Source organism: Octopus bimaculoides, chromosome 9 (assembly GCF_046866305.1).
Source record: "Octopus bimaculoides isolate indiv1 chromosome 9, ASM4686630v1, whole genome shotgun sequence".
NCBI lineage: Eukaryota > Metazoa > Mollusca > Cephalopoda > Octopoda > Octopodidae > Octopus > Octopus bimaculoides.
This window is the reverse complement of record NC_142936.1, coordinates 22,187,566-22,215,065: the sequence shown is the minus strand read 5'-3', so window position 1 is coordinate 22,215,065 and position 27,500 is coordinate 22,187,566. Positions and strand designations below refer to the sequence as shown.

Below are 27,500 nucleotides of genomic sequence, written 5' to 3'. Positions count from 1 at the left end.
AATTTCACTGAAAGTGCTTGGAAAAGTAGGAAATGTTGTCGTTAACAATAATGTCAGCGGAATTTCAAATCTAACGGGACTAAGTTTGTGACATGATGAACGTTTCATGGCGACCAGTAATGAGGTTGAATGAAAGAAATATTAGAAATGTCAGGATAAAGTAAAAATAACTGTGATTAATATAAAAATAATATAAAATAATAAAGGCTGTTGTTTTGAAAAGACTGCGCGGAACATACTTCTTTATGTATAATTAATGAGATTTGTGTAAAAACAGTTCCGTCTATTTAATACTTATGTCAATGGTCAGGAAACAATACATTAAAAGTCATGTGAGGAAAGAAGTTTAGTAGGAATTTTTTAGTGTTTAAATATCTAGATATGTAATATTGCTTTTGCTTTGTCATACGCTTAATGCATAACTCAGTAAAGATGTTGACAAGGATAAAAAGATATAGAAATTATTTGATAAAGAATAAAACATGCGAGAACTTGGATGGTAATTATTGCATAATTGTATTTATATTCCTTTCTTCTATAGACACAAGGCCCGAAATTTTGGATGGGAGGGCTAGTCAATTACATTGACCCCAGTGCTCTACAGGTCATTTAAACTGAGAACGTAAATCATAGGGTGTACCCAAAAGTAACCGGAAACTTTATTTGTGGGACAAACCCGTTGTAGTTTAGGCTTCCACCGCTAGAATCCCTTTGATGTGACCCTCAGAAACCAGTCTGCCGATCGGTGTCGTCGGTTGATGTCGTACTTCCACGTGGTGCGTTTTTGTTTTTCAGTGCTTCTCCCCTGTTCAACGATTTGTGATGGCCGAAACAAAAGAACAGCGTGCTTCCGTGAAATTCTGTTTTGTGCTTGGAAAAACGCGGCTGAAACAATTGTCATGCTTCAAACAGCTTACAGGTACGTTGCCATGAGCAAAACACAAGTTTACGAGTGGTTTTCACGCTTTAGGAATGATCACTTGTCGCTTGAAGACCAACTTCGTACAGGACGATCGTCGACCCTCCCGAACGAATGAAAACATGATGAAAATTCATGAACTGATCTTGGAGGACCGTCACCAAACAATTGACTAACTTGTTGATATGACTGGTGTGTACTGGAATTCCTACCAACGAATTTTGAGCGAAGAATTGCGAATGAAAAGAGTTACAGCAAGACTTTTGTGCCTCGCTTGTTCATGGAAGCTCAAAAGCAGTCACAGCTGAATGCGTATCGTGAACTGAAAGAACAGCTGGAAGTTGATCCGGATCTTTTTTCGTAGGTCATCACTGGTGATGAAAGCTGGTGCTACGAAATTTACAGATGTGGAAGAAGTGAAGAAAAAATTGACGGAGGCTTTAAAAGGCATCGCTTCACAAGAGCACTGCTTCGACCGATGCATTGCTTCAAATGGAGAATACTTTGAAGGAATGAATTATATTAATACCTTACTAGTTGTTGTAAGAGCATTAATCAATACACTTTGCTTACTTTTAAAGAGGTGTGACTGTGTGGTAAGAAGCTTGCTTCCCAAACACATGGTTCCAGGTTCAGTCCCACTGCATGGCACCTTGGGCAAGTGTGAGTAGATTTGGTAGACAGAAACTGAAATGTGTGTGTGTGTGCGTGTGTGTGTGTATGCCTGTGTCTGTGTGTGTCTGTGTGTCCTTGTGTCTGTGTTTGTCTCCATCACTTGACAGCCGGTGCTGGTGTGTTTATGTTCCCATAACCTAGCAGTTCGACAAAGAAACCGATACACTAAGTGCCAGGCTTTACAATATCTATGTGTGTATACATGTATATATATTCTTTGTATTATTACATTATTGAACGCACACGTTCTTTTTTGCAAGTAAGTCTACTTTATTATTCTGACGTGACTCTATCTTTCTATCTATCTATCTATCTTTCTATCTATTTATCTATCTGTCTTCCTCTATCTTTCTATCTATCCCTCTATCCACCTATCTATCTTTCTTCTTATCCATCTCCCCCTCTCGCTCTGCTTCCTTCTGTTATCTTGGCTTCTACTTCAATGCTATACACTGTCCCTTCCTCCTTGTTCCACTTCCCCACCCTACCATCCTCTATCTTTCTATCTATCCCTCTATCTACCTATCTATCTTTCTTCTTACCCATCTCCCCGTCTCGCTCTGCTTCTTTCTGTTATTCTAACTTCTACTTCACTGCTATACACTCCTGTTTCTTCCTCCTTGTTCCACTTCCTCCCTCCACCATCGTCTCTGTTCTCGTGTGACCTGTGGTCAGCTTTCTTTTCACTCCAGCCGCTGTGAAGGCAAGACGAACTACTAGCGTTCTACCTCAGATTCGCGTTTGGCCGTACGGCTTTTGAATGTTGTTTTCACTGTCCATTTTTTCCTGTCTTGGTTTGTGTTTGCCACCTTGGAATCCTCTGTGTAGTGAGTTGTTCCACTACTCAGAAAGAGACTATTCTAGAGTACATTATGTCTTATCTTCGAAACGTCAGGTTAGAATAGAGACAGCTGATGAAGGAATATTCCAAGTGGCTTTCCGTTTTCCTATGTGTTCGTTCCGTTGTCTGTAGTTCATTGTTCTAACGTCCTGTACCCTGATATGCGTATATATACACATGTAGATGTAAGTATGTACATATATGTGTGTATACATGTATATATATTCTTTGTATTATTATTATTATTATATATATTAAAAAGTAAGTATTGGGGTCGATCCATTCGACTAAATATTCTTCAAGGTGGTGCTCCAGCATGAATGAAACAAGTAAAAGATAAAAGATAAATGTTTTGTTGCTCTACTCCCATCCCCACCAAAATAGAAAAGAAAAGAAAGAAAGAATACAGCAGTTTACTTGTTGTGAGAGAACAGATACAATTGCGAAAGATATCTTTGCTATCTACTACTTGGATTATTAATACAAAATGCAAATTAGACATTCAGGTGTTTCCTAATTGACAGTTGTGTTGGCGTCTGTTAAAAATTAGATAGTGCGTATCATTGGTACAGTAAATGCGGAATGGAGGAAAAAGAATATATAAAACATTGTAATTTTTGTGGAATCTGTCTGTCTGAAACATAGCTTGCGGTTTGGTTCGCAACCGCCACTCCCTCTCCTCCAGTATCATGCATGTGCATGTATGTACACAGCACACATATTTCTCAACACTATCGTTAAAGACATTACAACAAAAATATAAACATTTTGTCCATGTTTCTCTCTCTCTCTTTTCTCTATCTCTCTTTTCTCTATCTCTGTTATTCTTTCTGCCTCTCTGTCTCTTTGTCTCTCTTTTTCTCTCCCTCCCCCTCTGTCGCTCGTTCTCCTTCTCTCTCTTTCTGTCTTTATATACAATGACATGCGTATAGACCAGGGGTGGGGAAACCCCCTCCGCGGGCGCAATTGCGCTCGCGAGCACATTTTATTGTGGCCGCAGACCGACATACTCGTATGTACAAAATATAATAAACTTTTCAATTACAAAATTTATACAATATTCATATGCCTATTTTCAACATAGTTTGCATTTCCACTACGACTTAAAATGGTTAGACTCGAACAGAAATCGTCCGGTAATTGCCATTTGAATAGATATTTTGTTTTCACTATAAAACACATAATTGCTAGGTTTGTACCATCCATTTGAGACCCAACTACACTCTCGCTAAAACATATAGAATACCGCATAAATAATATAAGCGTCCTAAATTCAGTGGTGGCGTTAATGAAGTTGTTACGAGTTAATTTAATGTGTTAAGCTTATCTTTATTAATGTATATCGAATTATACATAGATATATAGAAGATTTACACAGGTATAAGAGTTAGAACTTGTGGTCCACTCGCGGACCGTTTTCATTGGGAATTTTTGCCCGCTGCACTAAAATGTTTTCCCATCCCACCCCTGGTGTAGACAAACATACAGAGATACTTGTGTATGAATATGACAATAGTAATGTCTGCCTATCTGTCTGTCTGTCTGTGTATATGTATGAATGCATGCAAGTAAGTATGAATGTATGTATATATGTATGTATGTGTGTGTGTATGTATTATGTATGTATGTATTATGTATGTATGAATGTATGTATGTATGTATGTATGTATGTATGTATGTATGTATGTATGTATTACACAGATGCACATGCATATTTCTTAACAAAGCTACCACTTTCGAAAATGATAAATTTCTTCCTTTAAAAGAAATATGTTTATTACAAACTGGAAAGAAAAATGAATTTTTATTCTTTGAATTTCTCTAAATAAAACTTTGTTTTTCTCTGTTCAATTTTAATAAATTACTTCACAATAAGAAATGCCGTCTCTCTCTCTCACATAGATTATCTGTCTGTCTGTTGGTCCGTCCGTCCGTCCGTCCGTCCGTCCGTCTGTCTGTCTGTCTGTCTACCTGTCTACCTGTCTGTCTGTCTGTCTGTCTGTCTGTCTGTCTGTCTGTCATATACTAATATGTGTGTGTGTGTGTGTGTGTGTGTATCTACCTATCTATTGGTCTCTGTATCTGGCTATCCATCACTGCTTTTTAAACTCAATCTCTTATTCAGCACACCCTCTCTTTCTCTTCTCTATCGCTCTCAACCTCTTTATGTATGTATGTATGTATGTATGTATGTATGTATGTATGTATGTATGTATGTATGAATGCATTATGTTTGTATGTATGCACGTATAAAATAAAATGATGTGCCTCTGTTCTGTAAATTTGTCTTTAAAAAAACTTAGGAATAAATGTTAGATTTTCTCTCTTAAATTTTAATAAGCTTCGAGAAAAACATGTTTTAAATCACTGAGCGAGTGAAATGCAGTAACAATACCGGATAGTAATGTTTATATGCCAATATAACGTGGCAGTCCTGTAAAGGACGATGTTATTTTCTCTATAATACTATTAACATATTCACATCACACATGATCAGTTGTATGTTGATCTATGTAGAGTAGGGAGTTCATCAAACCTAAAGGTTTTTGCTGGTGAAAGTCAATTTTCTATACCATGAGGATGTGATAGGCATCTCAACTGTGCAAACAAAAATTTTTAAATATTGTACGCACAGACATTGAGTAATTGTCAAAATTTCCTGTCTGTGGATTGTTGAACATTTTTTCTTTGGGTTTCTTGTGTTGTTCAGTGTGTTGGTTGGTAAGCTTCTTCCACCGGCTTTGGTTGACCGTTGATTGTCTTCAGGTAATCTTGAAATGCCCTCTGTCAAATGATCTACTAATTGCTCCTTATACGCATGCCGTCAGGTGATGCCCAAGTCATGATTGTTTTCCGGTGCCGTCGATCGGCTAGACAGTGAATATAGCCAGCCAGGCGGAATCGGCGCATAGCTACAATCTCTCGCAATGGTCGTAACCTCAATCTCTTCAGGATCTTCTCATTTATGACATTATTTTTAAATTTTGTAAAAACATTTCTATTATTTTTAATTAATGTTTTTACAACTATTTTTATAATCTTAAAATGTTATTACGTTTGGTAATACAACTTACTATCTGCATGTATAGGTTATGATACATCATTTTAGGTTGGGTTGTATGCACTATTACATTGATAAATTATTAGTAATATTTTAATTTTAGATACAAAGTACGAAGTCTTTAAGTAATAAATTTATCAAAAGTTACACCCGTCACTTTGAAAGGTTGCGTCATTGATAGCAAAAAAACAGCGTAGTGTTGAGAATGGCACTGCAACGAAATGCGGAGAAGTTCGGTCTAAGGATCAGTACAATGAAGATAAAAGCGATTAAGAAGGGCAATACCATGGACTAAAAAGTAACTCCCAAAGTCAGCCAACACAAGACAGTAATGAACTGATTCGCCTATTTGGGTAGTGTTGGAAGCAGTACTAGCAATTTGGAGCTGGACACAGGCTGTAGGATTTGTATGGCGGTGGCAGTTTTCCAGTGTATGCATTCTATTTAGGCGGCCGCAAACATCATTAATGATAGGAAATTTCCTCTATATAACTTCATTGTTCTGCCTACTATAGTCTATGCTAGGGTGGAGGCGTGTGGCTTGTGGTTAGGGCATTGGACTCATGATCGCAAGATTGTGGTTTCGATTTCTGGACAGGGCGACGCGTTGAGTTCTGAAGCTAAACATTTCATTTCACGTTGCTCCAGCTACTCAACTGGCAAAAATGAGTAATCCGGCGACGGACCAACGTTCCCGTCCGGATGGGGAATTTATATGTCAAGGAAACCAGGAAACCGGCCCTTTTTTGAGTCGGCATAACTCAAGAAGGTTACGTTTCGTTTTACTTAATCTATGCCAGCGAGACTTGGAAGAAGAAAATAAGGACGGGTAGAAAACTAAATGTATTCAACCAAAGGTGCCTCAAAAAAATCATGAGGACCAACTAGTGGAATTGTGTCGCAAATAATGTTATATAGAGAAATAAAAGCAGTTAAAAACTAAATACGTTTTTCGATCTATTAAATATTTCTATTCTTTCAGTGTTAATTTATCTTCTTATAGTTAAGCCTTTGTTGAATATATACCTATATTTCAATAATACAAAGTATTACATATACTGGGCATAAAACAATGAGTCATTCACTAGTTGATAAAGAAGATAAAACTTAGGTACTTTGGGGAAATTATGTTTGTGTATTAACGGAAATGTATAAGACAGATAGAAGCTAGGGACTCTTTGTTGTATAATTGTTTGATAAGGTAAAAGTTGAATTGCTGTTCCTTTCTTTTATTTTATAGTACAAGATAAACAAATCGAGAGGAATGTTTGGAGGAGCGGAGAGAATAGAATAATGAAATTTTATAGTTCGTCGAAAATTAAAAAAAATATATGATAAATCCAAGCATATGTCCAAAAGGAGAATAATTCCAATAACTGGGTATAAATTAGATTTGTAATGCCAGTAAAGGTAGGTTTTAGTGCCTGAATTTTATAAACAGAAGGTAAGAGATGTGATAATTTTATTATCGGAGGAATAAGGAACGTAAAATATCTTCAAATCTACACGATTGTAGGGAACTCTTTTAGAAATTATATATTAGCAATAGAGGTAATATTACGAGAGTGGGGGATATTTATCCTCACTTAAACGTGGGTGTTCTGTTAGGATACACTTTACTGCAGTAGAAACCATGAGAGAAACTCTCATGTAGGCTTTTTGTGCAAAGTGTACGCTTGTTTATATTGCTAGCAGGGAGATAAATCCCCACCACCTCCAGTGCCCAGGCCACCAGATCGCATAATTTGCATCTTTCTGTCTCTGTTTGTCTATCCCTGTTTCTCTTCCTGTGTCTCTGTCTGTCTGTCTGTCTGTATCTCTCTCTCTCTCTCTCTCTCTCTCTCTCTCTCTCTCTCTCTCTCTCTCTCTCTCTCTCTATCTATCTATCTATCTATCTATCTCTCTCTCTCTCTCTCTCTCTCTCTCTCTCTCTCTCTCTCTCATGACATATCAAATTTAACTTTGAATTATAAAATTAAAAGTAAATCAATATCATGGTTGACACATAGATTTCGTGAGTGTTGTTTTTTAAGGCGTAGGACAAAATTATCATTGGTCAGTTCATCACCAGATTAGTTCGTTACCAGCTCAGTTCTTCAGAATGTCGCTAAGTTATGTCATTCTGTTATTCTGGTTTTAGTCTGCCAAGAGGACATCGTATACAAAATTAAATCGAAGATCCTTTCTAAGACCAAACTTGATATTAACGGATGAAAAATATTTCGTATGCTCGCTTGAAAGACTGTATTGTTTTAAAAACTTAGGAATCTCCAAGGAGTAAATTAATATCAAGAGCAATATGTCCGCATTTTGCAAAATAAATCTAAGCGATAACTAAGGATAGAACCACCGAACATACCATAACCCATTCCAATGCTAGTTTATAAAATTTTTCATAAAACTGATTTTATTTCCAGTGTAGTTAATTATCTCCCCTTAATTGGTCTTGTGTCTTTTTTCTAAATGCGAATGGTCATTAAAACCTCGATAACATCAACCATCTTGTTTTTACTAGCTTGATAAATGATGAAATAAATTAATATATCGGTCAGGAAACCCTGGGTAGCTAGCTATATTTCGGAAGGCGTTTTGTGGTTTTTATTATAGTAATATTTTAACTCTCTTAACTTATCGAGTGCTATACTACTTGCTGCACTTCATACAACACAGACATGTATGCATGTGTGTGTGTGTGTGTGTGTGTGTGTGTGTGTGTGTGTGAGAGAGAGAGAGAGAGAGAGAGAGAGAGAGAGGGGGGGGGGGGGTTGTCTGTGTGTGTCTTCTTGCATCTCTGTAACTTGCTAGCTTGAAAAACAGGGTCCGACATAATAAGTGCCATACTTAAAATGAGTACTTGGAAGGAATTGCTCAACTTGGTCCAGCATGGTTGCGGCCAAGTGATTAAAAATCAAGGAAAAAAATATGACTGCATAAACGTATTTACTTATGTCATGAGTATAATGTTTATGGTAAAAAGGAATACAATTAACATAGAAACAGAAAAGTGTGTTGGTTTGTCTTTTGATTTTCCTTGCCTTACATTAACCATAATTGAAGGAGTCAATGGTTAAAGGTACTGCAGCAGCACCCATCTTGTCTTTTCCATTTATAGTTTACATAGGACTGCATTATTTAATGTAGTTTGCTTTTCCTTAAAATGGTAGGCTGTGACTGGTGGAAAATTTAGCTGTTAATTGTAACATGTTTAGTGACTATAAAAATATAGGTGGTTTTGTGAATGTTGCTGTGGTGGTGGTGGTGGTGGTGGCTGTCGTGGTAATGATCGTAGTTATCGTGATGGTAATGGATTAGTGAAGTGATAATACAGTATGGTTATTATGTTTCCACTGTTGTATGCAGTAATACCTTTCCTGATTGTGATTATGATCTAATTGTTGTTGTGGTGTAATTAGCAGAGCTGTGTAGTAACAAGTGCAGTGGTAGGTTTGGTTAGTGATGCGTTATAACTGATTTCAGTTGTACAAACATCAACAACAACAAATAAACAAAACTATTATCCGACAGAACATCTTTTAAAAATTCCCCAAAAGATAACTTAAATAATCTTTGGGATTGTCACTTTAGTATCTACTATATGTCACTGATTATTAGATAATAAATTACATTATTGCTTGTTACAGAAAGCAGAAACGTTTTTCAGTCCATTAGAGAAAGACTTTTTTTTTTTATATGAACGGTGATTTAGCATAGGACGTGTTTTGGTCGATGATATTGGGTTTTCAAAGCAGTCGATATCCTCTATGAATGAATAATGATTGCATTGTATTGCTTTAACAACTCGGCATACTTTAAGTTCTAGTTTGTTTGATTAGGGCTGTAATTTTATTAAGTGTCACATGGCGAAAGAGATACAACCGGATAAACAATAAAATTATTCTTTGCGCTCATATGCCAAAGTTAACGTGATGTATAATGATCCACTTGGTTGGTCAATCTAAAAAGCAGTTTGTTGTAATGGATTTAATTTGCTTGACTGTTTGTTGTAGTTTGTATCATTGTTAGTTTTTGTTGTTGTTTTTGTTATTTTCTATCTAAATCAGACCTTCCCTCAACAATATGAAATTCATGGACAAGACACATAACAAAATAAATAAATAATACCGAGAACAAACTATTTATCAAGACAAAGCAAATCAAGCAATCAACAGTGATGTTCATTAACACATAATTAATACTGGACAGTTGACGGCTCATCAGAAGACAAGGCATGTGACTTTCCTAATGGATTATCAGGAGTTGAAAATGGTTGACCTGATCGATAAGGGCTCTGTCTTGCATTTAATACTGACCTCAAAACCAAGAAATGAAAACAACTGGTACAATACACCAACTTAGGTGTTACACCTTTTGACACAGCATAATATTATATAACAGACATCCCCCGTGTTACGGCTACTTGACATTACGGGATTTCGCGCTTAGGGAAATTGTAACATATGACCACTCATCTCAAGACACGCTCCATATTTTCGACCTTGTGGAAATAGATGAATTTTGACAATTTATAAACACACGCGCTGGTTCTATTTCGCTTCTTTTTTATTATTTGTCAATTAGTTAACCATTTAACCAATTAACTAATCGATCGTTTGCTTAATCCTTAGGTCAGTCAATCTACAGAGAAGGTTAGAGAGAGAGAGCTAGAGAGACAAGGTGAAGGTGTGAGAGAGAGAGGGAGAGAGAGTGTGTTGTAATGTAATTTGTTACGTACAATAAATAAGATAACCAGACAACAGTAAAAACAATGTAACGAGCTAAACAAATCTCTCTACGAACCAACAATCAAATATTCCTTGTGAACTAACCAACCAACACTTTCCGACTTTACTGCGAACTAACAAGAACTTCACTCGACTCTGAAATCTGAACTCACTCGGATCGTTTCTTTACTCGGACCAGTCTATCTCACGCAAGGGGGCGTCGTAACTCTCATCACATCTCCCGTTTTGAGATTTCGACTACTGTGAGAAAGTGGAATTTCTTTTACTTTTTTCTTTCCAGCCTAACCCTAACCTGTCCCTCTTTTATTTTTTTCTTAGCTGTTGTATCTCAATTGTTGCCCGACTTTTAAGGTAGTATTGTTCGTTGCACACAACACTTTTTCTTTTCGTTGTACTAAGCACCCTTGTTAGCACTTGTGTGGGTTTTTTTTTTTTTTGAAAATTTAGTATCTTTTCGTTTAAGTATTACTTCCAGATATTCAATCTACTTTCGTTTTCTGAAGCTAGTTCTACAGGGTTCAATATCTCTCGGAGCTGGCACTTCAAACATATCATAGAAGACTTCCATTGGTAATACCCTTCGTTCTTCTGTATATCTCATCTTTAACTGGTTAAGGTGTCTCTTATGTTCTGAACGCTGTCCTTTAATTAAATACATCATGTTACCTAATCTTTTGATTATACAGCCATCCTCTCAACCTTCTTTACTATTTTTATAATTTTTTTAAATGAAAATCTCCTATTTCGAAGTGTTTTTGCAATATTTCTTGTATTTCCCTCAAATGTATTTTTTGTCTTTCCTTTATATGTATTTTTTCCTGTCAATAATTTATCGAAGATTGACTTTATTTTACGCGCGAACATTAACTCTGCTGGTGACTTTCCTGAATTAATATTTGGATTTGGCGTTATTCTATATACACTTAAAATGTTCGTTAGTGCCTCGCCATTATCTAGCTCGTTCCTAGCTTTCCTTAGAGCTCTTTTGAACATGTCGGGTGGTAGGGCGAGGTAAAGATGTGCTTTTATGGGACATATTTTGCAGAAATTTCTTAATTCATATCCCATGAATTGTGTTCCGTTATCTGAAAGTAATGTGTCTGGAACACCGTATCGAGCAAATAACTCGAGTATGAATTTTACTGTTGTCTTTGCTGATGGTTTATTACATCTGCATTGCTCTGGCTACTTTGTATAGTTATCCACATCGATTAGATAGTAGGCACCGTTCACTAGTCCAGCGTACTCGATATGTATCCTGGACCATGAGCTTTCAGTCTTTGTGCATAGACCTAGTTTGTCCGGGAGAACTTGTGGAAACATTTAAAAAATGTTTTCTTTAACTCTTCAGACGAATTATTTTTAAAGGGACAATCATTTAAGTTTTTACAATAGAGATTTATGGGGAAGGTCCCATAAATTGAATAATTCTAACCAATCGCTACCAAACAGATCGGTTGCATTTTTAACGACGTAGACTTTCGCCTTGCATGTTTTCCCTCGAAGTGTGACATTAATCCACATTTCGCCTATGAAATTAAATTTGACGCCCGTCACGCTACAAGCAGGTTTCACTGTTTTTCTCAACATAGGTTTCTCTATTTTTTTTTTTATGTACCCACATTTATTATTGAAATATCACTTCCAGTATCCAACTGGAGTTTAATATGTATTCCATTTATTTTTACGTGTTCGAATTTTCTTATGTGGGAGTTGATTCTTGTTTCTGCTGAAATCACTCCAGGATTTTTAACGTTTCACCTTCGTAATTTTGTTCTGCAGTGTGAACTCTTGTAACCAATTCTTTTGCAACTGTAACATTTTTGATTTTTAAATAGACAGTCTTTTCTGAAATGTATGTCCCCACATCCATAACATGGATTAGGACGTGGTGCTCTTTTTTGGTTGTACTTTTCCTGTCAGCATATCTGTATTTTTCAAGAATCCTCTTCTTGAATTTTTTTTCTACATCGTGTTTCAGTTTTACCATCCTTTGGCATTCTTCTGTCACGGATTGTAAGATTAGATTTTCGTTCACTTATTCCAATTTAGAAAGAATTCTTGCCCGAATTTCTGTATCTTCGCTTGCTGTAAGGCCTTGTACGAAAATAAGACACTTGAACATCTCAGGTGTAAGTTCTTTGATTGTTGGTTCGTGTCAGCGTTCATTTTAAGTGAAAAATATACTGTCATGTGACACTAACGCACAGATGTAGCGGGAAACGTTCAAAAGGTTCAAAACTTAATCACATGTTCAATCTCTACAAACACTTGACAGAAAACATTCAGAGCATTGATTGTTTGATACTGTCACTAGTCATGTTCAGTCAATCGTGTCAGCCTTACCTTACGACGCCAAACATTGTCACTTGATACTAACCCATGGACGTAGCGGGGAACCTACAAAATTTTCTAAGACCAGTGATATGACTATCCTCTACAAATCAAATCCTATTCAAAACATACTAATTTGAGCAATGAACTCCCAATAAAAATAGGGCAAACTTCAAACGCGTGGGAAGCAAGACAGCTGCTACATAAGCCACGCCTTTCTATTTCAACTTTATGAAAATCAGTGTAAGCTGTCAAACCGGTTAAATATTTAAATATAATGATAAAAAATATTTTAACTATTCTTAGAGCATTTTCAACTTTTATTTTTCTTATATTTATTTACATATATATATTTGTGTGTGTGTGTGTGTGTATATTATGTACATGGTTCATATACATGTACTATCTATCTATCTATATATCTATCTATCTATCTATCTATCTATCTATCTATCTATCTATCTATCTATCTATCTATCAATCAATCTATCTATACTAATATATGATTATAAAGATATAATCATAAGGGGTGCTGGTAAACAACACCAAAATGCTAGAGATAGATGTCAAGTCGCACTAAAACCACATCTTGTGCTCCGTTAGCACAAGTTGAAAGCGAGAAAATGAATAAAGATTTTTTAAAAAGGGTTAATTGTACATTAATTACATTTGACAAATATTTGTCCTCATCTTCTTTGTTGTTAGCACAAAGTTTCGGCTGATGTACTCTCCAGCCCTCATCAGGTGTCCTGGGGGAATTTCGAACCTGAGTTCTCATTCTTAAGGTAATTTTCCGATGTTATTATTATTATTATTATTATTATTACTTATTGTTATTGAGGTCACTGCCTGGAATCGAACTCGGAATCTTGGGGTTAGTAGCCCGCGCTCTTAACCACTACGCCACGGGCATATGGCGTAGTGGCTAAGAGCACGGGCTACTAACCCCAAGATTCAGAGTTCGATTCCAAGGAGTGACCTGAATAATAATAATAATAATAATAATAATAATAATAATAATAATAATAATAATAATAATAATAATAATAATAATTAATTCGTTTTATTGGCCACAAGGGCTAATATCAATTAAAAACATAAGGACAAAGACAGGACGAAGGTTACAAAAGGTTTTGTCCGAAAAGGTAGGAAAGTTCGTCTTAATAATAACAACATCGGGAAAATACCTTAGGAATGAAAGCCCAGGTTCGAAATTCCCCCAGGGCACCTGATGAAGGCTGGAGAGTACATCAACTGAAATGTTGTGTTAACAAACAAGATGAAAACAAATATCCGTGAAATGTAAATGATGTACATAATGTTTCATCTCTCAAATATAGAACTATATGGGTTAATTATCTATCGATTTCTAGCTTAGACGTATAACATCCCTCTGTCGTCTTCAGTATAATATGCCTCACAGTACATAAATGCAAATATTTATACATACCCATACAAATTACACATATTCGACATGTATATATATATATATATATATATATATATATATATATATATATATATATATATATATATATATACATATATTCACACGTATATACAAGTCAAATCTAATTTATTCACTCAACTATCTCAGCACCTTTTATTATAATTGTATCTTTATAGTTATATATTAGTATTAATTGTTACCTATATCGTTTTTGTTTCATGCTGGCCACTTGATAATATCTCTATAATGATTTTATTCTCAATTGTGTATAAATATATATTATTTAATCTGATCAATTTATATTCACTGCAGTATTATTTTGGTCGTAAATGTACGTGGTTGAGGTGAATAAATTAGATTTGACTTGTGTATACGTGTGAATAAATGTATATATACATGTGGATATGTATTATTCGTATGGGTATGTATAAATATTTGTATTTATGTACTTTGTGGCATATTATACTGAAGACGGCAGAGTGATTTTATATCTCTAAGCTAGAAATTGATCTATAAGTAACCCTTTTTTTTAAAAGTCTTCTTTACTAATTTTCTCGCATTCAAACTGTGTTAACGCTATTTGGCGTCTATCTCTAGCATGTTGGTATTGTTTATATCTTTATAATTATATTTTAGTATTAATTGTTACCTATATGGTTTTTATTTCACGCTGGCCACTTGATAAAATCTCTATCATGATTTTATCCTTAATTATGTATGTATGTGTGTGTGTGTGTTCATGTTCACTGAATATATTTCAAAGTGTCGGAATACTCCACAGCATATATAGATGTATTCATATACACAAGATATAATATAAAAATTTATAAATATATAAATATATAAAAATACATAAATGTACTAGCGAGGTTGTATGTCCGTATTAAAATCAATGAAGATATTAAAATATGCGGATGGTGAATGTATAGCGGTAATCCAAATAGATGAGAAAGTTGGTATAAAATGATTTTAAAAGGAATCTTGAGTAGGTGCAAAGTCTGACGGCCGTTTCGAGAAGATATGGTTTGGTATGGGTGAGTTAATTTCACTTTATGTTGTACTTCGTGGCGTTTTCTTTCAAAGTCTAGACGTGCTCGGCTAGAGTTGTAGTGTTACGTCTCTCTGAGATTTTGAATGAGGACTTGTAGTCATTAAAGCGGGTTCTGAAGGGGCCTTTCGTTGCCCCCGCATACTTCCGCACGCTCGGTTGTCCATTGAGTCCTGTTGCTGTTACTTCTGCTTTGTAAACAACTGTTTCTGTATTACAGTGGCCGTTTAGTGAACAAGTTGTGTTACCCCTGCATGAGCATCCTCTCTCAGCTTCTACCAACAAAAATTTGGGCCTACCTACTAAAATCTTTTTTACTTTAGATGCACAGTTAAAGGACAATCTCAGGGTGTGTCCATTAAATATTTTGTTGAATCTATTGGTACGGTGGAAGTGTCTATCAATTAATCTAAGGAAGATTTTACCTACTCTGGTCATAATGTTTAAAGAGAATGGCGGTGTGAACCACAGTACTTTCTGGTTGCGCTTTCTCTTGGTGTGGGAGTTAGGGTCTGGCATGAATCTAACATTATCCTTGAAACTACTGGCAGCCAGAGCCTGGTTGCAGTACAGGGCGGCAGCATCAAAGATCTCTTTGCTTGAAGACAAGTTCGTGATTCTCATTCCGACACCTTTAACCAGATTCCTGAATACTATGGCTGGATGGCAGGAACCTGTGCTAATGTAAGATAATTTCTCATTTGGCTTCCTAAGGAGCCTATGGCTACCTGACTCCAGGTCCAGGGTCACGTCAAGGAAATCTACCGTTTTCAGGTTGGTTTCTATAGTGATCTGCAGTCCGAGGTAGTTCATGGTGCTTGTGCGGTCCTTTCTGAACCTATTTAGCGTGTGACCGTTTCCCCTCTTGACATTACCTGTGCGTCACCCCTGTCGAGGCCAAAGAGAGTAGAAGGGAATTTCTTTTTTATTATATCTAGAATGAAGAGACCGACTAGGTCACATATATCTTCACTGTCAAAAGCACCCGCTGTCACGTCGAAGGAGCCATCTGGGTCAGTTGTTTGGTCCAAGCAGACCCCTTACTGAAGAGTAGGGTTCTTCTGGCGTGCATGATAATGCGTATGTCCTCATCGTTGACTTCAGTGTGGGCCCTAGCGAAGTTCAATGCCTTTAACAGGAGCTCTCTTGATATAGACGGATAGAAGTCCACTATATCAAATTGGTTAAACCTAGCTCTATTCCTACCACTGCTGGCCTTAAACCATGTAATGACTTCATTGGTGTTGCGCCATAGAGTGAGGTCAATGGCGTTTCTAACGCCGTTACTGATCTTCCTGATGAGCCGTTTGCTGAGGCAGGATGCTCATGCAGAGGTAACAACTTGTTTACTAAACGGACACTGTAATACAGAAACAGTTGTTTACGAGGCAGAAATAACAGCAATAAGACCCAATGGACAACCAAGCGCGTGGAAGTACGTGCGGGAAACGGAATGCCCCTTTAGAACCCACTTAAATAACTACAAGTCCACATTCAACATCTCAGGGAGACGTAACCCTAACGCCACAACCCTAGCCAAGCACGTCTGGACTTTGAAAGAAAGCGCCACGAAGTACAACATAAAGTGGAAGATACTAGAAAGATGCATACAGTGCTTCAATAGCAGCAGGAAGTGCAGATTATGCCTGGCTGAGAAGAGAGCAATTTTAAAAGGTACCCAACGCCCGAATGCTTACCTGAATAGAAGGAGTGAGATATTTAATCCTTGCTCGCATGAAAGGAAGTACATTCTATCATACCTGCGCGCCCACCATGACTGCAATTACAGGTCCCCTGCCTCGATCTTTCACAAACGACCTTCCACCAATGCCCCTGAGCCCGGCAAAAAACGTTTGACCAAAGCGTGCACCAAGGCATCCAAGTACGCACACTCACACCCTTCTAAGGCTGACACTCCACAAAATAAACTGTCTTTCACCCCCAACACATACCCCTTCACAGAAATTGTACCCCCACATTTACACAGAGCCTCCCCACACACACACACACACACATTACACACCGCACGTCAACTTAAATTCCCTCTGCCACGACTTTATCCTTCACAGAAAGAAAATAGACCAACGGATACAGCTATATATACCTACATCCCCGCAAAAATTATACATATGATAACGCTACACATACCTCACACCCCATCCTTACAGGACCACCACATTAATAATACACACCTTCCCCACTCTTGCCGGCTTTGCTAATCTACCTCCGATAATGGAGAGCCATATTCCCTTCTATATCAGGTAACTTACATAAGCGTAAAGTTATATAATCGGTTTGTTACCCTACACTTCTTTATGCGAAACCCAATTGGTAAGATCAGCCGTCCGTGATAGATATTTAATACTATACATTTCCTATATATATATATATATGCTACAGACACACCACGGACTTGTGTACGGTTTTCGTCAACTAAATTTAAGACACGCAGCTTTGGTCGACCTGGGGCTGTGTAGCAGACACCTACTCAGAGTACCGCATGTGGAGTGAAACCCGAGATCATGTGGCCGCATGACGAATTTCTTAACGATACTTAAAACGGACGTCTTAAAATATGGGGTTTACACCAAATGGTTAAAGAATGTAGAGAAAATTTCTTGCCCTTAGTAAATTTGAATCCCCTTAGAAAATATATTGAGAATAATATCAGATGAAAGTGAATTAAGATTGCTCGAACAAATACGACAATTAGATGAATGAATTCATTTTAATTTGTAACCCTGGTGGTTTTCATAGTAGCAAATACCAGACACCACACAAAAATTATGCCTTAAACTTTTATTTGTCACCACACATTTTAATTAATGAGAAAAGAAAATAGAGTATGTACCCATGTAATTAAAAAAAATTTTTTTTTTTGCTTTACCATTGTGTTGGACAAGCTTAGAAAGCTTAAAGCAGTGGTTCCAAAACATTTTCTGGACTGCAGCCTTTTAGTATCTAGACCACATGCCTAGCACTACTCCACCCTCAACTCACCACTACAAATGTAGACCAATTTCTGCAGCAAATTCACAAATAAAACTTAACTTAATTTACCCATTATTTTATTTTTACATTCATCACCTCCTTTTGGCCACCCCATTATCACATCACTCTTCTTCAACACCTCCGCCCTCAGATCTCTCCCCACCTCCCGCTTGGGGTGGGGCAGTCCCGCCCACTTTGGGAACCACTGGTTTCAACCAGCTGAATGTTATTGAAAAAACATGGCTATCCCTCCGCTTTTTTTAGTCCCCTTCGATGAGAAACAGCGTTAGAGAACTAATTCTAAAGTTATCTGTGATGTGATAAGCAGCTGGCTTTTTCACTTATCTCGTCATTAGATCTGTCTGGTCATTAATTGTTTATTTAGTTTAGTATATTATAGTTCTTATCAGATTTATAATTTGCTGGAAATTTCCGTTGGTTTAATAATGATGTTAATGGATAACCACTAGAGATAGTGAGCTAGTGATGGTCAACTTCAGCGAGAATTAGAGAATGAAATGGTGCATGTTTATAAACGATGAGATGAAGTTGAAGCAAAGAAGAATGTTTCGTGCACGAATCCCCATCGTCCGATGAAACCATGAAACCACATACATACATACATACATACATACATACATCTTTTTTTCATCTTAAACTTTTTCTCAGCGTCAACCTAATACATTTACTGTGTACGTCCTTCTGACTTGTTTTTCCTGATTATTTTTTACTTAATATTTGTTTTATTTTTGATTTGCCTGTATATATATATATATATATATATATATATATATATATATATAAGAGTGAGATAAAGAGACCAATGGCATAAGTAAATTTATATTTTATGTAGAGTGTCTTACGGCTGTTTCAGGGAAAATTCAATGTATCCCTTCATCGGAGACGGTAATAGTAGCAGATAGAGATTATTACATCTGTATGAGTAGATTTGCAGAAAGAAATGAGAGCGATGTGGAGAAGAAAAAACAAAGGAGAAAAAGTACTTGTATTATAGTTCCATACAAGTACTTTTTCTCCTTTGTTTTTTCTTCTATGCATCACTCTCATTTCTTTCTGCAAATCTACTCATACAGATGTAATAATCTCTATCTCCTACTATTACCGTCTCCGATGAAGGGATACATTGAATTTTTCCCTGAAACAGCTGTAAGACACTCTACATAAAATATAAATTTACTTATGCCATTGGTCTCTTTATCTCACTCTTTTTTATATATACACACGCTAATACACGACCCATGTTATATTCCCCATTCATGTTACAACCACATCTGGAGCAAAACTAGTCGGTATACAGAACTTATTTGGTATTACCTGTATCATTAGGGTCTGGTTGACTCCATTACCCTTCATAACCTTTATGTGTGTGTGTGTGTGTGTGTGTGTGTGTGTGTGTGTGTGTGTGTGTGTGTGTGTGTGTGTGTGTGCGTGCGTGCGTGCGTGTGTGTACGTGTGTGTGTGCGCATACATACATACATAAATACATATATATATACATATATATAATATAAATAATATATAAATATATGCATATATACATACATATATGTACATACCTACGTATATATGTATATATACATGCATATATGGGTACAGGACATCAATAAAACGTAGACAGACTGAGAAACGAGAACATAAAAAACGAAAACGAACTTTTTTCAAACAACGCAAAAAAACCCCAGAGAAACGAGATATGCAGTATAAAGCACATTCCCTTCATCAGTTGTCCTCTGTTTTATCTACTCTGCGTTTCGAAGGCAAGGACAAGACGCGACTTCGTTAAAACAGTCCTTCCTGCAAAGCAAATTAAATAAAATTTGGGACTTTTTGCGGAGGGTGAAAGTGGTAACAAAAACAGGACAGAGAGAACAAAACAGTAAAAACAAACGGTGAGAGCTGTTAAGCCAAGACGATGTGAAGTGGTGAACGCTGGAAAAACGAGCTTTGAGAAGAGACAAGCAAAAGCACGTCTTGTCTTTAGGAAGGAAGTGAAAGAAAGAAAGAATGGCCGTTGGTTTGTGTGTTTGTGTTCATGTTTGTGTGTTTGTACGTGTGTGTGTATTTGTGTGTGTTCCTCTGTCTCCTTGTGTGTGCATATTTGAGTGTGTCTATGTATGGGTTTGTGTGACTATGTATGTGTATCTGCTTTGTATGGATGTGTGCATGTGTGTGTGCCCGTCTGTCCATATTACCTATATATATTATCTATCTGTATATCTACCTGTCTACATACGTATCTATTTACCTATCTATACACACACACACACACACACACACACACACACATATATATATATATATATACACACAGACACACACACACACTCACGCCGACATAACGGCCTACTAACAACATTGTGTTTATAAAAATTGTGGGTATTGGGATATGACACCTATGTATATTTCCTATTTAGTACATTATTTCATTAATGTGGATGTACTCCTGTATTCGTCTGAGTGTTGGTCCTTCGGGTGCTTGGATAAAATGCGAATGTTAATTTGACCTAGTGTGCCTCCATGTTGGTCTTTGGCATGTTGGTAGAGTACGGAGGATTGTTTTTTGTCGTCATATTGTCTCAAATGTTCATTTATTCTCTCCGCAATGCTCCTAGATGTCTCACCTGTGTATATTATGTTCTTGCCTTTACAAGCACCATCTATGCACCTTATACTGTAGACTACATTTCTAGTCCTACAGTTAACACCAGGGTTAATTTTACGTACCATGAGTTATCATTTGTGCATATGGTATTCTCAAAGGGGCACGTCCTACATAGTTGTGATCTGATGGAACTCCCTGGTTTTTCAACGATTTTAATGTTGAGTTTAATCTCCTTCGAGCTTTCCTAAATCTATGGGCTAGTTCTCCAAGACTGTGGCCTCTACAAACATCACTCCTTGATATTTGTCGGTCTTTGCTTTGTCACAAACTCTTTGTATCCTATTCCAGTCTTGACTTTTATGTCTAGGGCAGGTTCCGTTGGTTTCATTACATATAATGCTATCTAACTTCTCTCTACCTCCCCTGTATATCCGAACCCTATCTTTCTGATCATATCCAGAGAACTGCATGCGGTTTCATACATGTTCTTTTGTTTCATAGGGTTCGCATAGTGGGGACACGTTGTTCATTATCCTTAGGATAAAGAACTGCAACAAGTAAAAATAGAAAAAAATTCTGGCGTCGATACATTCGACTAAAAATTCTTCAAGGTGGTGCCCCAGGATGGCCGCAGTCTAATAATTGCAACAAGTAAAAGGTGAAAAAAGAACCCCCCAAAAAAACGAAAAATATAACCGCGGGGCTTTTGTCCTACACACACACACACACACACAGAGTAGTACCTCGGATTTCGAATAACCTAGATCGCGAATAAATCGTGCTTTATTTATATATATATATATATATATATATATATATGAGAGAGAGAGAGAGAGAGAGAGAGAGAGATAGATAGATAGATAGATAGATAGATTGATAGATTGATAGATAGATAGATAGATAGATAGATAGATAGATAGATAGATAAAGCACGATTTATTCGTGATCAGAGTTGTTCAAAATCCGAGGTTCTACTGTATACATACATACATACATACATACATACATACATAAAATAAAAGGCATAAATAATGGGCTTATATATTTATTTATTCTTTCGTGCATTTTAGACTTGTAGCTGTTTTCTGATACACATTTCGGATTCGTCGATGGTTCCGTTTACTCAATCGGTTGACCGATCGACAGAAAATAGTGCTGATAGTAAAAGATAATTAAAAAATTACTTATTATTTTTTTATTCTTGTATTACATTTTATCATTTTATTTTGCTTTACCATTGTGTTGGACAAGCTTAGAAAGCTTAAAGCAGTGGTTCCAAAACATTTTCTGGACTGCAGCCTTTTAGTATCTAGACCACATGCCTAGCACTACTCCACCCTCAACTCACCAATACAAACGTAGACCAATTTCTGCAGCAAATTCACAAATAAAACTTAACTTAATTTACCCATTATTTTATTTTTACATTCATCACCTCCTTTTGGCCACCCCATTATCACATCACTCTTCTTCAACACCTCCGCCCTCAGATCTCTCCCCACCTCCCGCTTGGGGTGGGGCAGTCCCGCCCACTTTGGGAACCACTGGTTTCAACCAGCTGAATGTTATTGAAAAAACATGGCTATCCCTCCGCTTTTTTTAGTCCCCTTCGATGAGAAACAGCGTTAGAGAACTAATTCTAAAGTTATCTGTGATGTGATAAGCAGCTGGCTTTTTCACTTATCTCGTCATTAGATCTGTCTGGTCATTAATTGTTTATTTAGTTTAGTATATTATAGTTCTTATCAGATTTATAATTTGCTGGAAAATTTCCGTTGGTTTAATAATGATGTTAATGGATAACCACTAGAGATAGTGAGCTAGTGATGGTCAACTTCAGCGAGAATTAGAGAATGAAATGGTGCATGTTCTACTGTATACATACATACATACATACATACATGCATGCATGCATACATACATACATACATACATACATACATACATACATACATACATACATACAATAAAAGGCATAAATAATGGGCTTATATATTTATTTATTCTTTCGTGCATTTTAGACTTGTAGCTGTTTTCTGATACACATTTCGGATTCGTCGATGGTTCCGTTTATTCAATCGGTTGACCGATCGACAGAAAATAGTGCTGATAGTAAAAGATAATTAAAAAATTACTTATTATTTTTTTATTCTTGTATTACATTTTATCATTTTATTTTGCTTCATTGTAATTTGGCTTCAATTTCCTTAATCTTTCTATTTTTTCTTTTTTTAAATATTTTCTAAACGTCCCATATAATTTCCAGCGCTTCACATTTATAAGTGAATACGTGAGAGTGAAAGATGGTGATATACATACCTTACATATATAGTAGGGACTGGCGTTCAGCATACATACTTGGCTTTCTTCATTCTCCTTAGCTTTTTCAGGCACGGGAATGCATTTCTTGGTCCTCGGTGACAAAAAATTGACAGCTTTCCTTTTAGATTACATAACAAAATGAAAAAAGTTTCATTATTTCGTTTTACTGATGTGTAAAGCAAAATAGTCGAAAATACTGGAAAAAAACAATTATTTGTATAATATACATTCAAATTTATAGCATGTAAGCGAGAATTATTATTAATACACGTTTGCAATGTTGTATTTATTTTATATTTTCTTCGCTCTTGATGTAATATAGAGCTGGAGTGTAGACTTAATTCGCGCTAAAGGGTACCTTTAGCGGACTCCACTCTAATGCAAACTGTGAGTAAGGTCTCTGGCGAGGAGATAACTTCTCCCCCTTCTTCTCATCATCCTTGTGGATCTTGAAATAGATCGCTGTCATTTCTCTTTCTCCTCTGGCGACCCCCCCCCCCCACACACGCGCACACAAACAAAACCACATTCGTGTCCAGAGGGCAACTGCTTTCCACAACAGAAAATATGTTTTCCATGTGGTCCCACACAACGGATGTGTTTTATTTAACTTGGTGGCTGTTTTATTTTTTAAGTTCCCCCATATGTATGTATGTATGTATGTATGTATGTATGTATGTATATATGTATAGTAATGTTGCGATAGTGTTACGTGTAATGCCGTATTGTCAGTCCAATAACTGTATTTTTTGTGCTGGAAAGCAGGAATTGGAACAACATCGTATCGAACATGGACAGCTCAGGAGAAATATTCGTGAGGCTTCGATGAGAATTAGCCTGAGTATGAAGGACATCACCCCATTAACATTTAATGAGTATGAGCAAGTCTGTCTAAGTAAGGCACGCCTTAAAAGTCATCAGAGGAGCAACACACGCAGAAAAGTTGTTAACTATGAATTATATAATACAATATCTCTACTTGCAGCGAGTGTGGAAAAAAGCATGCGTCAGGAGGTGAACTGAAATGCTACAGGGAGATTCGCCAAAACAATTGTGTAGCATCTACTGCAAAATGCGCCCATCGTTGTACAAAAAGTGTAAGCCTCTAGCAGGACTAAAAAGCTACACCCCTGCTGCTTATGTAGCTCATGTTTAAGAGAACAATCAAACGATGGTATTACTTAGTAGTGTACTACATGGATTTTTTTTGTTTTCATGCAGAATAAATAATGCGAATCAATAAGATGGAGATCATTTCTCTCTAAGGGTGGCTTGTTAGCAATTTTTCAATCAAAATGCAAAAATATATACGTCACTAAAGCTACTGGGGACGCTTTTCAGTACCAGTATTGCTGGAAATAAGAGTCAAAACTGCTCAAAACCGCAATGCGCACCGTCTTATTTACTAACAAAGGAGACAAGCTCCCTAAGCACCGGGCATAGCCAGATCACTTGTGATTTCGCATTTACGTTAATGCCCGTCAGTGGCTCTTACTGGCACCTTGAGTTAAGTTCAACTCGCCTTGTCAGGTTATAAGATCACCGTAGAAATCATACGCTGATAACATAAAGAGCCACTGACGAGCATTAATGTAAATGCGAAACCACTGGTCATCTGGCTATGCCCGGTGCTTAGGGAGCTTGCCCTCACTTGTCAGTAAATAAGACGGTGCGTATTGTGGTTACGAGTTGTTTTGACTCTTATTTCTAGCAATACTGGTGCTGAATAGCGCCCCCAGTCGCTTTAGTAACGAGTGTGTGGGTATATATATATATATATATATATATATATATATATATATATATATATATATTTGAAAAGATTTGTAAAAGTACTACACGAGTAAGTAGATATTGAAAATATCATTTTCAATATATATATATATATGTATATATATATATATATATATATATATATATATATATATATATATATATATATATATATATATATATATATATATATATATATATATATATATATATATATATATATATACACATTTTTTTTCACGCTAGCTACTTGATAAATTCTTGTAAAAGAGTTCATCCTATTATTGAATTTAAATATATAACCAGAATATATTCAGTGCTGATTTTAGTCTGAGAAAAAAACAAATGTACCGAGATGCAATTCGAAATTCCAGCCACTTACATAGGCAAATAGCGATGAACAGTCTTCTATGTACTATATTGGATACACGGTGTCCGTTTGGTATGTCGTTTGGTATGTTGTTTACTGCTATTTTTCTTGACCATATTATACTGACGAGTAGAGGTTGTATAATACTACAATAACGACGAAATCATGATCTATAATTCAGTCTGCTTTTAAGGGGCTGGCTTTGAGAGTTGCATTTCCTCTAGTTCGGTAAAAATGTGTTTTTTATGGTAGTCTGACCTTAGAGTCCCTCATAGCGTGAGGTATTATTGGATAGTAATGCCCTTATATATATATATATATATATATAAACGTATATATATATATACATACGTATATGCATACATATATACATATATATATGCATATACACACGCGCACGCACACACAGAGATTGATATGATGAATAGATATGGTATAAAATTGTTCACAAATATTCTCGAAGTATTTCAAAGAAAAATACTGTAATAACTATTTTTAATGAAAACAATTGAACAGAGGCGGTAGGGGGCGTGAGAGAAGAGAGTGAGATAGAGAAAAAGAGAGACTGCTTTTCAAGGAAAAAAGTGAATGTGACAGCGTGCTGGGGGAATGATGGGAAGTTCTAAGTAAAATGACAGGCAGGGCAAGGGTTTTGAACGAAGTTTGGGTGAGAGAGGAGAAAAACCGTAGGGTTAAAGACGTTGGATTGTATGATAAGAAGTTTATTCCTCAGCCACATAGTTCTGGGTTCAGTCCCACTGAGTGGCATCTTGGGCAAGTGTCTTCTACAATGGACTCTGGCCGACCAAAGCCTTGTGAGTGGATTTCGTAGAGAAAAACTAAAAGACTCTCCTTCTATATAAATGTGTGTTTATGTATGTATGTGTGTATGCATGTATGTATGTATGTATGTATGTATGTATGTATGTATGTATGTATAAATATAGTGTAAAAATGTTCATCACTATTCTCATAGTATCTCAAAGAAAAACTGTGTTACCATTAATTTTTAATAAAAAACAATTGAGTAGACACAAATATTCTTAAAGTACCTCACAGAAAATCTTTGTAATCACTAGTTGTTAGCAAATACACTTAAATAGAACGACGGAGATAGAGAGTGGAAAAGAAAGAGGGAGAGAGAGATGTATGTTCAAATAATTAAAATTTATTTTTATGATTGAAACACGTACTTCAATTTTCAATAATATATTTTTGATAAAAAAAATAATATATTAAAATTGGAGTTTATATGAATTTTCTAGACATTGTAGATTTTAATAATTGCTATCTTTTAGTAGAAGTTACAGCTTCCTTTATCATAATATAAATATGTGTCTGTGAAATGCTCAACCAATAACATGTTGAATTAGAAGCAAACAATTCATTCATTGAGATTAAAAGTATTTCTGAGTTAGCTGTGCTACTAATGATGTAAATAATATAAAAGAGAATAGAACATGTCTTCGATGTTGTTCTATAGTTCATCAGTCAATTTGTTTTTCTTCGATTAATAGAAATGTTGCGTCTAAAATAGATTGTGACATCAATTTCGTTTAATAATTTAACATCACATTCGCAGACCGTAGCACAAGAATATTCTATATTATGTAACCGTATTATCGAAGACGTCCATATTAGATGTGCACGATAAGAGCTGCCCAAGCGCTAAAAGCAACAACAACGATTACAACAATAACGACGTCGACAATGATGTCAACAACAAGAACAAGAGAAAGCAATATTATTAGATGAAGCCAATCATTTAAGCAATGGACGGAACTACTCGCATTTATAACAACCAGACGGTACTTCTCTCGTTTTAATCACCAGCCAAAGGCAATAATTGAATAACCAAACTAATTCTGTCAACAACCATTCATACACAGTGCTGTTATTAATACAGTGTTGACTACTGAATTATAATACTGTTTAGCATACGAGACAGCCGAATATAATTTCATAAGCAGTTACAACCGGAATGAATCGTGTTCATTTCATTAAAGACATCGATAAATTACCGGAAATACAAACATAGATGATCCCAGGATATTGTAATGCTTAACAACTGTAAATATTACCCGGTCATATTTGTCACTCATTGACATTCACTGAGGCAGGAACATTTCCTATACATTTCTCCGTATCTATCAACATGTAACTTAATGTCATTTAAATTGAGAAAAAAAAAATCTTACTGTATACCAAATTATGATAAACGACAAATCAGAGAAAATCTCTCTCTGAGGTCGCTCGATGTCGTAGAAATAGCAGCCGAATCTCTCTGACATAGAATCTATCTTAAAAATGGGAAATATACATTAGATAATGTTGTGCTGGATATACTGACT

At 36.1% G+C, this 27,500-nt stretch overlaps 1 protein-coding gene across 4 annotated transcripts in view; it reads right to left on the bottom strand.

Annotated features, from left to right (window-relative positions):
* LOC106868019 (transient receptor potential cation channel subfamily A member 1) overlaps nucleotides 1-27,500 on the bottom strand; it is a 164,142-nt gene that overhangs the window by 103,359 nt on the left and 33,283 nt on the right. For all 4 annotated transcript variants that reach the window (XR_016243073.1, XM_089357265.1, XM_089357266.1 and 1 more), the window contains exon 2: nucleotides 23,004-23,124. Coding sequence is in view for 3 of the 4 variants with exons in the window: in XM_089357265.1 (XP_089213391.1) it covers nucleotides 23,004-23,124 (121 nt within the window). In the remaining variant the exon portion in view is untranslated. The remainder of the gene's footprint in view (nucleotides 1-23,003; nucleotides 23,125-27,500) is intronic.